Below are 14,448 nucleotides of genomic sequence, written 5' to 3' on the forward strand. Positions count from 1 at the left end.
CTGCAGCACTCAGCTTGGGTTCATCAGCAAACTTGCTAACGGTGCACTTGATCCCATATCTATGTCACTGATAAATAGTACTGTTCTCAATGCAGAACTCTAAAGGACAGCACTTGTTACTGAAGGCCACTTATATGTTAAACCATTGACTACAACTCCCTGAATAACAAGAGTGGTATTATTTTGAGGGGAAAAATAGGTTCAGTCAGAGTCCAAGATTAAAAATAATAGAGGCCAGTCTCTGTAGGAAGGTCTTTTATTTTTAAAAACATTTATCAGATTTTTGAAATACAGTGTAAAGTACAATATAAACTACAATATAGAATTATGTCTGCAAGTCAGCTTATGCATGTCATGCCAGTTATTTACACGTAGATATATACAGAGTGCAGATAATTATTGAAACCACACCACAAAATAAACAAAGAGTTCAATAAGATAATTTAGTAGGACTTTATTAAATATATATATATATAGTAATTGATTGTATATACTTTCCTATTAAAATACCATATAGTATCTAAAGTAACCCCTATAAACTCTAATACCTCCAAAATTGTCATAAATATGCTTGGAAAATTGAAACTATCTGTTTGCCCTCTCCAGCTGCTCTGCCTTTTGCTATAACATAAACTCTTGTAGCGCTGAGATCATTTTGCAGCCTTTGGTGACAGAACTTTAATGACAACTCTTGATACAACGCTTGCAGAAAAGCTCAGTTGCAGAACAGCTTTCAGCTGAGACATCCAGGGGTTAAAGCACCATTCTCTATACTTAAAATAACTAAGGCTATCCAGCGGCTTATTAAATACTGCCACATATAGGACAAAGAAAACAATGCTATTATCTTCAGTGACTGAATTACAACATTGTATTAGTAGCTGTTTGGATACCAAGCATCTTATTAAAACAAAACAAAGCAAACTCCCAAGGCCCGTGCAAAATCCTGTGCAAAAAGAGACCTCCGGACCTGTGCCGACACAGCCTGATCAACAGTCTGACTTTTGCATGAACAGAAACTGGAAGGGCTGCAGCACCAGTGGCTGCATGACCACGAAGTGCAGGACTGAATGCTGCTTATTGCTTTTCATCTGGTAACTGAATGATTCACACAGGGCACTGCTGAAAACAAAAGGATAATGCCAAGCCATAGCATGTTTTCCCATTAGCAGAATATTCTAATTTATTTCATGAGGGCTTCTGGCCAGCAAAACCTCACTATAAATTGCCCAAGGTCTACCTTTGAGCTCACTAGAACTCTGAGAGCTTCCATCAGCTGAGATAGCCCTCCAGCTGAGGCCAAGCTCCCTTACTGCCTTTTTCCCTGCTCAATCCCAAACCGTACCAACTGTTACCTTAGGAAAAGAAGCATGAAGAACAATGGACTTTTGGGCTTCAACATTTATTTGGTTCCTGTCTTATTAAGTAGAAAACAGACAAGTGAAAGAAGGTCGCAAAAATCCAATTGCTGCCACATAATGCTTTTCTTCTTGTTTTAACTACTGTTCTGAACTGCTGAATTTTGCAGCTTCTCTTCCTAATGAATCTTTTCTAAAGGTACATTAAAACAAACCCAATTGCAGGTGAATAACAGTTTATACACAAAAATATATATAAGAGGAAAATAAGTTACTATTCCTATCACAGAGTAGCACTGGTCAGCAAACCTGTGTGTCATTTTTTCCAGAGATAATAAAACAAACGAACTTTATAGATCAGGTGGGGACTTAAGACAGCTACGGTTTAATTTAAGAGTTTTGTTACATAGAACTCTAAATGCCAAAGTATGGCAAAAACATTATAACACTGAACTCACAGAAATTACATCAAAAATATTTTTTCATCTTTATCATCATTAATAAGAAGTGTGAATATAAAATATTAATATACTTTACTTATTTATCATACAATACATCAGTCCTTCACACTATTTTGGTTCATGCTGTACTGCAACATGTACCAAAAGTTTAACATAGAATAAACAGGGCTAATGACATAAGATCTGGGTACAGACATTTTCACAACAAACAGCCATCATGTATTATCTACCTGCAGTCCTACAGTGATATTCAGAGAAAACTCCACATCCTCTTATAAAGTAGAATGGAAAGAAAATTTAAAAAGTAGACATTGCTCGTGGAGTGAATCTGACTTTAATTAAAAAAAACACAAAACACAACAGTAAATCAATACAATGAACTAATTTAGTTCAGCTTACCTAATTTTCTGGTAAGGCACTATCTGAGTATTGTATCTTCATTTAAATGTTACATGGATTTCTGCTGCTCTACAGTTATGAGAAGGGATATATGGCCAGGGATCATGAGATGACCACAGTGCTGCTCTCTTTCATTCCAGTTTGTGAACACCGTTATTTAACTTTCCAGATCTTGTGGAGAAAAACTCCCTCTTGGAAAGTCAGAGAAGAGCTGAGGCATCCACAACTCACAGCATGGTAATACAGAAAATGCTTGTTACGTACCGTGAAGAAAGAAACAGAACCCTCATATCCAGCACTGTTAACTGTAATTAAAAAACGATGTAACACTTTCAGATGGAATTGCCACTTTAAATCTAAGCTATTTTCAAATTATTTATGTGATCATCAGAAGGGCCTGAAAAAGTGCCCAGCCTTAAAGAGGAGAAGACAGATTTGTTCGGTGCGCAACTGAATTAATGAAATCCACCTTCTGATGAAACTATCTTTGCAGTTGAATTTTGTGTCTAACATGGGATGAGTGTATGGGAACGGACCATCCCTCCTCTACAGTGATTCCTCCCAGTACTTCCACAACCTTTCCCTCAATGCTTACAGGCTCCATAACTGAACTTTGCATTTTTATTTTAGCTTTATATGAACTTAGCATCTTTGAGTCCTCTAGCTTGCACTCAGATCAGCTGGCTACAGAACCTACTACTGAGAACATCCAAACAAATACACAGACTGCGGCAAAACAAATAAGAGCAAGAATTTCCTATTCCACTGTTTCTCAAGAATTTCACAATTAAATTCCTCCATGATGTTCAACAGAGGCCAGTCCGCCTGCTCCAACTGACAGACCCACATTTCTCCACACAGGTGATACACATGCAAGGCCTCGTGTCTCTGCTTGCAGCTGTTTCCCTCCCTGCTCCTTTTCCCACAGCAGCACTGCTCCTGGGCACATCCCCAGTGGTGAGCTTTCTGACACCTTGCAATTTTCAGATTGTGAAATAAAGCAAAGACACAACCAAACCCATTTTGATCTTCTCAGGGCAGAGAAAGCTGCAGGAGTACATTAGAAAAAGAAATGCTGGCTTGCTTTAAAATCAACAAAGGCTCAGTCTGATGAGAAAAGTCGGAATCATAGTCACAGAATCATTCTACACTTTCTTTCACATCTGCTCTGGGTAAATGCAATGAGCCCACATCTTTGCTTCCACTGCCTGTGATGAACATTTCATCAGCATGTACTGAGCACAGCTTTGGGACCTAATCATAAAATCATAGAGTCTCCTGAGATGTAAGGGACCCCAAGGATCACTGAGTCCAACTCGTGGCTCTGCACAGGACCACCCAAAAATCAGACTGTATGTCTGAGAACGCTGTCTAAATGCTCTTTGAACTCCAGCAGCTGGGGGCAGTGCCCACAGCCCTGGGCAGCCTGTTCCATGCCCACCACCCTCTGGTGCAGAACCTCTTCCTGATACCCAATCTGACCCTCGCCTTTGAATCTCCTTAGAGTGAAGAAAGGACCCAGGTCAGTGTGTCACTAATTCAAGCAGCTTGTCCTCAAACTGCCTGCAGTCAGCTTTACTCACCCTAGCCTGGATTAATGTCACAGGCTCCCCATCAGAAACAGCAGAAGGATGCTCCTCTAAGCTCTCCCCTTTCTGTTACACCACTAATACTTTCAACAGCAGAAGGGTCCTGCAGGCTTCTGCCATCAGCCTGAATTCCAACAAGGAATTGCTCTGCAAAAGTCATGCTCTATGTATGTGCGCTTCTTTATGTTGGCAGAAAAATCTATTTTCTAATTTAAACTAGAAAAAAGTCTATGGAAGAAAAAGAAGCTATTAGTAGATTACTGCTGCTTTTAGTTCTAACAGTTCTTAAACTTTCTGGAAGCAGTGTACACCTTAGAAATTAATAGAAGGTTTATATGTTGCTTACTCTTACTGCACAAAGAACGAAGGCTGGGTAACTATGAAACAGTGAATTCTTTCTGTACCAACACTGAAAAATTGTTCATGCAGTGCCTAAGTCTCTTTTTTCTCAGTAGAGCTCAGCAACAAGACAACTAAGCACTGCATGTTTTCCTATCGAGGTGTGCAAGAAAGATGCTCCGGTTTAGAAAGCTGCTTATATTTTCTGGTTTGGGGCTGTCTTCCTTATTTTTTTTTTTCCAGTCCCTCCAGTACAAACGATAGGCATTTACAAAAACAGTATTAGCTAGTTATTTTTATTCTGTGGAATGGGGGAAACATTTGCCAAATACACTGTATACTTTTATTGCTATATGGAGCTTTTGGCACCCAGAGCTTATAAAATTTCCTACTTCACAGGGTATTGTCTTATTCACAATGGAAAAACTTGAAAAGGACTCAGTTACATTTTATGTCTCGTTTAGAAACCTATCGCACTTTTCCATCGCTCATTTGGTATCTACCAATCATTCCAGATTCAGTATCTCCTTGTTTCCTACAACTGCTGCTCTGAGATATACTGAGATTATCTCCCACCTGGCTGGTAACACGGAAATACAAGTTATTGTTATTTATATTCACACTGAAAGGAGGAAATAAATCTAACAAGTAATTGAATGAAACATTCATTAAACATCACATTTTGAACAAGCATTTACTGCTCAGGCAGTAATCTGATTTCACTACCAGTTACATTTATTCTATAACATACTGTGATCTCAATGACTAACAGAAATTCAAACTTCTGATTTATGGAAGAATCGTTTCTTATTTGAAATGATTAGGACTAACCTCAGAATCAAATTTCGTAAGGAAGCATTCAGATCACAATGCATCACTTATATTATGAACATTTTCATATTAAAAATATTGATTCCAAGAAATGTCATAGAGTGCATTCCCTCTAAACTTCACACTTCTGTGAGCAACATCCTAGGACCTGAAGGTCTGCAGCTAAATGGCAACTCTTCTGGTTTTATTGCTCTAGTGTTCCTTACCCATAAAAGAAGAACAGAACAACCTTTTGCAAACAATGGAAGTTATTTAAACAGAGTACCGTCCTCAGTACAGTAACTGTTAACTGTTTCATTACATTCTGTTCCGCTGATAGGGAGCCATGTAACCTGCAGCTGCAGTATCTGAAGGAAATCTACCACTCTCAGCTAACGAGCTGATCCCATATCTGTGTCAGATAAAAAATCAGAGCGCTTATTATTTGTTACCATGGATACCATGAAGATATTGCTGTCCACTAAAGATTACTAGAGGAAGACGACATAATTTTCGGGAACGAGTCCTGTTTTGCCTTCATAAGTTGCTTTTAACCAGCCTGGTTCCACTGATGGATACACTGCAAAAAAAACAATCAAGCAAAACATATTTACAGTAAATATTTATAGTTAACAGATCTCATATGTGGTTCATATATTTATTCAAATGGCGTTTATTCAATAGCAATATAAAAAACAGGCAAAAACTGAGAGTTGAATTACACTCTTATGTTGCAGACACAGTTCAGGTTTTGTTTTATTTTCATTTGTTGGATTAAACGTAAACAAGGAATGTAAAACATCTTACCATTGGAAAATATTGCTCCCTGTGGGAAAGACAGCTCATGACTGTGCTCAGCCTTGCAGGAATACATGGCTTTTGCTTGTCTGAAATAAAAAAATAAGAAAAAAATCATATGAAAAAATGAAGTTAAAACCTGGGAAATGTAGGATAATCTTTCGCAGAAGTACAGAATCACAGAATGTCCTGGGTTGGAAGGGATCTCAAGGATCATGAATCTCCAACCCCCTGTCACATGAAGAGCCACCAACCTCCCCATTTAATACTAGACCAGGCTGCCCAGGGCCCCATCCAACCTGGCCTTGAACACCTCCAGGGATGGGGCACCCACAACCTCTCTGGGCAGCCTGTTCCAGTGCCTCACCACTCATAGTAAAGAACTTCCCCGGACATCCAACCTAAATCTTCCCTCTCTCAACTTAAAACCATTGCCCATTGTCCTGAGGTCAACTTAAAACCATCTCCCCTTGTCTTGAAGATGATAACAACTCATTACACAGTAGTTCAGAGGAGCAGAATTACAGGATCCTAGTTTACCAGGGGTTACCAACTATGTTACTGTAGAAAAGAGACCTACATTCTACTTAGAAACTTCAACTGGAACATTGTAACTGTTAAAATAGTTGAAGAGTATTTGAAATTATCCTTCAAATGTACATGGATTGAAAAAGTTGCTTTAAACAAGTTATGAACTGCTTGGAGAGAATTCCAAAGAGATCAGCAAGTCATCAAGGGCTCACAACCATGATTTGAGAGAAAATAGAGTTGATTAGTCTACAGAAGAAAATAATAAATGTAAGGTAAATATGACACAAAAAAAGGAGAAATGTGTCCTCCAGGATGATTCAATTGCAGCATAGCAGATTGAGGTGTCTGGAATGAGGTTCAGGCTAAGCCACCTCATTCAGCTTGTCTATAAACAAGCTACATGTCCAGCTCAGCTGGCTCTCAAGGTCTGGGTTCTGTTCTGGTGGATATCTACTTGAAAGTGCAACAAATGGCTCTCCAGTTTCCACTGCCTGTAATGAAACATTCAATAATGCATTTTCTTAAAGTAGAACAATAGACAGCTTATGTCTTTTAATTTATAGCTGCAAAAACATATTCTTGGTCAGAATAGAGAAGTACTGGAAATGCCATGATTGGAGAGAATCTCTGAAGAATTCCTGTTAATAATGATTCAATAAAAAACAGTAATAATACAAAGCATCACTACACAGACATCTGTAGAAAGAAATAATCAGGTATATCAAGATCTGGTTCCAGAGCAAGTGGACAGATCGGTTTGATAAGACTTTTAGCACTCTGATTCTACAAAACACAAAATAAGAGACTGAACACAAAGTTACCTCATTTACAAGTTCTCACTAGATTCCTATGCTTTATTTAGAACTCTAACACCTGACTTCATTTTATACTCTGGAAGCAATTTTAATATGATCTATCAGCTTTTCTGAGTTCCACTATTGGAAAACCACATATCATTTCACCTTTGTATGATGCAACAGGGAGATGCTGACTGAACTTTCCTTCCAGCCAGACTTTATCTCACTGACCCAGAACATGGCCTTTGGTGAAGTTTCAAATTTTTGAAATATCTTTCAACAATGTGCATATGTAAGTGACATGTAATCTATTTTGTCTTTCCTCCCAAAACAGTGAGATAACGTCATAAATCATGTAATGATAGTGCCACATAAGTCTGGTTTTGTTTAACATCTTCATCAGTAACTTGGATGGTGGGACAGACTGCACCCTCTGCAAGTTTCCTGATGATACAAAGCTGGGAGGAGTGGTGACACACCAGAAAGCTGTGCTGCCTTTCAGTGAGACTTGGACAGGCGGGAGAGTTGGGCAGAGAAGAACTTGATGAGGTTCAACAAGAGCTGGTGTAGAGTCCTACATGTGGGGAATAATAACAACCATCAATACAGATTAGTAGATATCTACTGGAAAGGAGCTCTGCAGAGGAGCTGGATATCCAGATGGACAAAAGGTTGGCCATGAGCCAGCAGTGTGCCCTTGTGGCCAAGAAGGCAAATGGCATCCTGGGATGCCTTAAAAAGAGCGTGGCCAGCAGGTCGAGGGAGGTGATCCTCCCCCTCTACTCTGCCCTGGTGAGGCCACATCTGAAGTCCAGTTCTGTGATGCTCAGTTTAAGAAAGACAGGGAACTACTGAAGAAAGAGGGCTACAAAGATTATTAGGGCTTGGAGCACTTCCCTATTAGGGAATGCCAAGAGTTCTGGGACTGTTTTGCCTAGAGAAGATTGAAAGGGTATTTATCAGCTCTCAGAAGAAATATCTAAATGGTGTGTGTCAAGAGCATGGGTCCAGGCTCCTTATGCTCATGCCCAGCAACAGTACAAGGGGCAATGGACAGAAACTGGAACACAGTAATTTAAATCTGAACATGAAGAAAAACTTCTTTACTTTGAGGGTGACAGAGCATTGGGAGGAATGCACAAAGAGTTTGTGAAGCGCTCTCATGAGAGAGGAGTACTTATTTTCAGGATGATCTGATTATCTCCCATTTCTGACTCTTTCATGTCATTCCAGGTACATCCCTATTGCTAACTGAAATGACATGAGCCTTGGGCTCCTCACTGTGTACTCTGCTTCACTGCTAGCTTGCTTTTTGGATGGTTTGGACTGCTCTGCTTAGCATTTTTCCAGGACACATCCTTAGAACCACAGTTCAAAAAAGATGCTATCCTACTTGGCTTCCTCCAGTTGATGCTTTCTATCCTTCAGTACTGTCTCAGAAGACTTTTAAACCAAAACATCCCCCATATCCTAGAATACTCCAGGATATACAGGTACCACCTCTGTTTCATGCCACAAAATCACTGCTCTGGTGGAATGCAACACTGACCTAGAAATATTTTCCATTTTGTGTACTGAAAAAAAACCACATGCAAAATAATAGCAATTATGCACATCCACACATGTCATATATGTATATGAGATATGGGTTTGGATATGGTTGGTCTACTTTGGTGGGGGAGAGGAAGAGGACCAGCCAGCTCTAAGCAGTGTGCACAAAAGACAGTAATTTCACTTGGCCCCACTGTCAACAACTACTTGGTCCTTTTCTATTTAATACCACTGAAATATTTTCACAATTAAAAAAATAAAGCACACAACATTTATACACGTAAAACAGCACAGTAATTGTTGACAACGAATACAGTGGCAATGATTATCAGATAACTGGTAATGAATTTACTGTAATAAAGGCATGATTTAGAACTTCATTAATTTCACCACTTTGTGGCTATCAAGCCAGTTTCCCATGTTAAGAATGGAACATCTGAGAAACACTGATAAAAGACATCTAAGGCAACTGTAAAGCAGAATCACAATGATAATGCCACTGAATGAGGCAGAATTATTTAAGTTATTCTCAAAACAAAGCGTGTTGTTTTTTCATGTCCTTAGAAAATGTAAAATGAAATTTTCTCCTTTATGCTTCTAAGTTTACTAAACTATTCTGCTTTCAGCTTCTAATTTTTTGTGATCCAAATATGTTTGTTTTAAAGTAAATATGAGACAAGAAAACATAGACTCTGATTTGCTCAGCTCTGGAAAGAGAAAGCTACTGAGCATTTGACATCATACAAATATAGATGCACAAAGTATAAAAAAATCACCTTCCCAGAAGCTCATGAATTATCTTCTCCACATTGTCTTCCCACTACCTTGCTCCTGACACAGAATCTAGGGATATTTACTCATAATTCTGGAGCAATTTTCAAGCACTGGCTTATTCCTTCCATATCTAACTTGATTATTTAGGTTGTTTGTGTTACTTATTATTCACTTCAGTGCCATCTATCTGGAAGCATAGCAAGGAAATACGATTACAGATTCTTTGGCAGCATTTAGTAGATAAACTAAATGCTGAAGATCACATTCTCTTTTATGGTGTTAATACTCTCCTCCCTGCAAATAAGGCTGCTTGTTAAAAAGCATGTGATGACATCATGATCATTTATTATGGCTCTTTTAAGATGATGCTGAACACCTCAGAAGAGTGTGATTCATGTTTTTAAGTTAAGAGAAAAAAAAAACATTTCTGGTACCCACATTTCCTAGAACTTCCTCCTTTTCATGATTTCACTGGATAGACTTTTCCCTTTTGCTGCCTTTTATTATGTTTGTTGTCACAGAATCATAAAGTTTGGAAAAGGCCACTAAGGTCACCTATTCCAACCATAACGAGCCCCCATATAAGCCCATGATAAATTTATACTACTGGCCAAAGGCCAAAATTATTTTGCCTGGCTACACCTTACACATGGTCAGCAACACCTGAGATACTTTTGGTAACCTATTTTAAAGTTACAAATACACTTTAAAATTATGCTCCTGCCCTAGTGAGTTTTCAATCTACAAAGAGACAGAGAGAAGCCAGAAATACCTTAATGCTACTGTCTGGGAGATGGGTGATTGATAGACTTGAAGTCAGAAGGGAAGGAATAGGAAAAATGAGAAGTGAAAGCAACTGTGCGATGGAAAAAAAAAGAGAGCACAGGAAGAGGATAAAATTTTGGTCTTATCTGCCCAATCGTGAAGGGTGCAGTGGCCTCTCATTCTGCCACTTTCTAACTATCATAAATCTTTTCAAATTAGTGCCACTATGAAGGCAGGTACTGGTGTACAGAAAGACAGATAAAAGCTGCCTCAAATAATGATCCAGCATTAAAAAAAATGTGTATGGGGATGCAACTTTCCTGGTACATAGAGGACATCATACAAAGTCAGACAGAGTTGGTGCAAACACTACCAGGAAGACTGAATTATGGAAATCTAGGTCACTGTGGTTGTGAAGCATCAATTGTGAGATTATCCAAATCACAGAATGATAGAATCAGAGAATCACCAACATTTGGAAAGACCTACAAGATCACCCAGTCCAACCATCCATCTATCACCAATAGTTCTCACTACACCATGTCCCTCAACACAAAATCCAAACGTTTCTTGAACATCTCCAAGGGTTGGTGACTCCACCACCTCCCTGGGCAGCCCATTCCACTGCCTGACCACCCATTCAGACAAGTAGTATTTCCTAATGTCCAGCCTGAATCTCCCCTGGTGCAACTTGAAGCCATTCCCTCTCATCCTATCACTGTTACTCGAGAGAAGAGGCTGACCCCCAGCGCACTACAACCTCCCTTCAGGTAGTTATAGAGAATGAACAGAAATATGCTGGAATACATGAGCCAAAATGAGACTGCAAAGCTGTAGATGTACTTTTGATCTGTACAGGTAATTATGAAATACCATTTCAGGCAACAAACGCATCAAGACAGGATTAAACTACTTAAACAATGCTGTGCACAGGTAAGCAGTAGCTATACATTTCAAAATCAGTTATTTACAGCACTGTAAACTGACCCTTCACAGAGATCATCACAGTCCTCACTTAAATATTTCTGATATCAAATGAGACTGCCTTACATTCTACCTTGCATATGCTTATTGCATAGGAGAAATAGGAATCTAAAAGGCCCATCTACTGTGTGGATCAAATGTAATTACCATGATTTCAGATCAAAATAGACTACTCTAAGGATTTAATTCAGTCTTCATGATCATAGCATGCATGAAAGGCAAATAAGAGCTGGCTCTGAATTGCAAAATCTCAGTCAGACTTGAGCATTAGAAGAACAGCTGAGCTACCTTTTATTTCTTCCTCATTTTGCCTGCTGACCTCTCTTTTTCCATTCTCCTTGTTATTGTTGCTCTTCTGCTTTCTCAGGAAGGCTGAAGTGGAGGAGCTATTAAGCCTTTCAGTATTTTCTGCTATCTTATTTGCTTCTCATATCCATTATCAACTGCTACATTTTTCCTTTGTCAGATTTTGGCTTCTTACATGCTTTTTATATATAGGTAGAGATGACACAGGTTCTAAGGGAACGTTAGCAGAGAGTTTACAAGAAGGGAGCAAAACAAAATAAGAGAAGGAACAAAAGTGGCGGTAAAATGATGCAGCACTGGTGAACCAGTCATTGCTCTTGGCTCAGGTCACTGGCCAATGAACATTCCAGTTTCTTCTTTTATACTTTTATTCCCTAAATTAATGCCCTCCCCTTCTCATCCTGTTTCTCTCCTCGCCACACTAAAAGTTTTCTCACATTTCATCTGCCACACAGAAAGAACAGCCTTGATTCCTGTAAACTGTTTCCCTTGAACAAAACCAGTGAGTCTTTCCAGGTCAGCCTTCTCTTTCTCTCCACTGCCACATTTGTCAGAGAAGATGGTTGTATTCCCTACTGCATATCTCAGCACATGTTGGCATCTTTGTTTACAGCTACGCTACTTTATTATCAACTTTAGATTAATGGATCGATATTATGTTTTATTTTTTCTGTTGCTAAGCAGTTCCAGTAAGATGACTGTACCAGAGTAAAATGATGGACCAAAACATACATTCTGTTTCAAAAGATTTGAGATGCAGAGACAGTGAAAAGACAGAACCTTTCCCACACACAAATTTGAATTGAATCTAATAATTAAGACCATTAGCAATATAGAAAGTACTACTGCTTCCTAGGTGAACATGTATCAGAACATTCTAGCTTCATTTGGTGTGGAAATGGATCAAGTCCACTGAATAACTGCATACATTTACAAGGAAAACTTAAATAATTCCTGATGCAGACTATCAAGAACAAGGGGCAACTGTTTCTCTGAACAGGTACTAAGGGATGGGAGAGATCCTGATTAAACTAATCCTGAGCTTTGTAAAGCAGATGTTATTCAATACTTGACCACATGAGCAAATTATCATAAACTATCATGTTTGCTACTCTGCTGGAAGGATGTATATAACAGAAAGCTGAACAGAGTAAGTGAAGTGCCCTCATCTTCTTAATTTTCTTTTATAGCTGTATCTTTAAGCAGATCACTAACCTGAGCATCTCTCACTGCAACTTCAGCAGGGGACAGAATAGTTAGGAAGGCTGTTACTTTATATTAGCTTTAGTTTTCTTCCATAAAAAGAATGAGTATAAAAAATAACAGAAGTTTTGTGTGCCACAAGATGCTGCCCAGAAGACACACAACAAAGCTCCAACACTTCCATTTCAGTCTCTGGAGCCAGGAAAATACAGCGGATTTTACAATTTGTTTAACAGTAAGAAGCACTTACCGTCCTGAAGAAACTTGTTTAAGTGAACCAGCACTTTCAAACAACTGGGCTCTTGCAGCCACTCTGAAAATAAGAAAGTACCTTCCTTTACACTTTGCTTATTAATTAAAGTCACAAACTAATTTTGCTTTCAACCATCTAAAGACATGGAAACATCTTATTTTTTAAGACTGCTGCAAGTATTCACTTTGAAAACAAAGGAAATTCAAAAGCTCCTTTTAAGTACATAATTAGCAGAATTTTTATGGACATAACCTATCTTAGTCCACTGAATTCCACATGCACCAGAGCCTTGCTGAGTCAGCAAGAAGGAAAACCTCATCACTCTCTATATAAACATTTATTCTTGAATGCTAAATAGAGATAGGCTGGAAGTGCTCTTACTGCCAGCATGCTGGGCTGTGCAGGTGATTTTCTGTTTAAGTTAAGATGAACAGTAAGACTGTGAAATGATTACAGTAATGTATTCCAGTTTAAAAATTGGAGAGACTGAATGGAGTCCTTCAGTATTTGGAGAACTTCTTGGTGCTCTGCTGTTCTGGAAATTTCTTACTCCCACAAACACATGAAGTCTGGGTTAGATTCAGGATTACAGCAAAATCACATTTTTAAGAAACACATTCTTAAGGTTATGTTATAAGCACTAAGAAACATTTGAAAGCAAAATCTCAACAACCTAAATTTCAACTTCTACTGCTGAGGACTGCCTTCTTCTCAAGAAAAAAAAAACAAAAAAACAACAAAACAAGCAAACAAACAAAAAAAAACATAAGAAAATAAACAAGGATCTCAACCCCTGATCATACAACAGCAGAAGAAATTTCAGAGAAGTGTTTTTTTACTTTGCTCCAATTTTTGGCTCACACAAATAAAACCTGTTGATCTTCTTGACATAACAGCATGGACAGTAAGCTACAATTGTGCTCCTTGATCAATTGCCAAAAGAATGAGAGATAATAATTCCGATCACTTTCCAAAAATCCAAGTCTTCATTATGGACCTTATCTACAGGCTAATGAAGTAAATGGCAGTCTTTCAATTGACTTTAGACTGTCAGTGTCTCCGTTGTTTATAATTTTGATTAATTTTGATAAATATGTCATAAATTAAGATAAAGCAAGCGTTCGTGAGTGCTTTTTCAACTACTTGTAAAGCTCTTTGTGATCATTTCATAGAACACAATATTGTAAGAACTCAGAACTCCGAAGAGTCTTAACTTACACAGATCCTGGTCTTTGGTAGCCATTACTTGATGCAGTATCTAGTCTTAATCTTCTGCACATTTTGGGAGGCAAATCAGGATTTAGTGGAGCCTTTGGTGTATCTTTTGTATCTGTTGAAGACAAGCTCTGTACAGATCCACTGCAACTTTTGTTACCTAAAGAAAGCAACCAAATAATAAGCATTATTAAAGCTAATGTGAAGATGTTTTATATGTGTAACATGCACAGCAGTTTTTTGTTAAGAAGCAAACTAGGGAGTAAGTACTTACTAAGACAGATGAAACAGGCAAAAAGCCAGGAGAAAAGGACC

At 38.4% G+C, this 14,448-nt stretch overlaps 1 protein-coding gene across 1 annotated transcript in view; it reads right to left on the bottom strand.

The window, feature by feature from the left end:
* Positions 1–242: 242 nt before the first annotated feature.
* Positions 243–14,448, bottom strand: part of ARHGAP42 (Rho GTPase activating protein 42) — a 157,258-nt gene continuing 143,052 nt past the window's right edge. Inside the window, exons 21-24 of the mRNA XM_048934363.1 lie at positions 14,137–14,293; positions 12,916–12,978; positions 5,764–5,843; positions 243–5,536 (exon numbers count right to left, since the gene is read on the bottom strand). Coding sequence (XP_048790320.1) covers positions 5,448–5,536; positions 5,764–5,843; positions 12,916–12,978; positions 14,137–14,293 — 389 coding nt within the window. The 3' untranslated portion in view covers positions 243–5,447. The remainder of the gene's footprint in view (positions 5,537–5,763; positions 5,844–12,915; positions 12,979–14,136; positions 14,294–14,448) is intronic.

The sequence above is a fragment of the Lagopus muta genome, chromosome 1 (assembly GCF_023343835.1).
Source record: "Lagopus muta isolate bLagMut1 chromosome 1, bLagMut1 primary, whole genome shotgun sequence".
NCBI classification, from domain to species: domain Eukaryota; kingdom Metazoa; phylum Chordata; class Aves; order Galliformes; family Phasianidae; genus Lagopus; species Lagopus muta.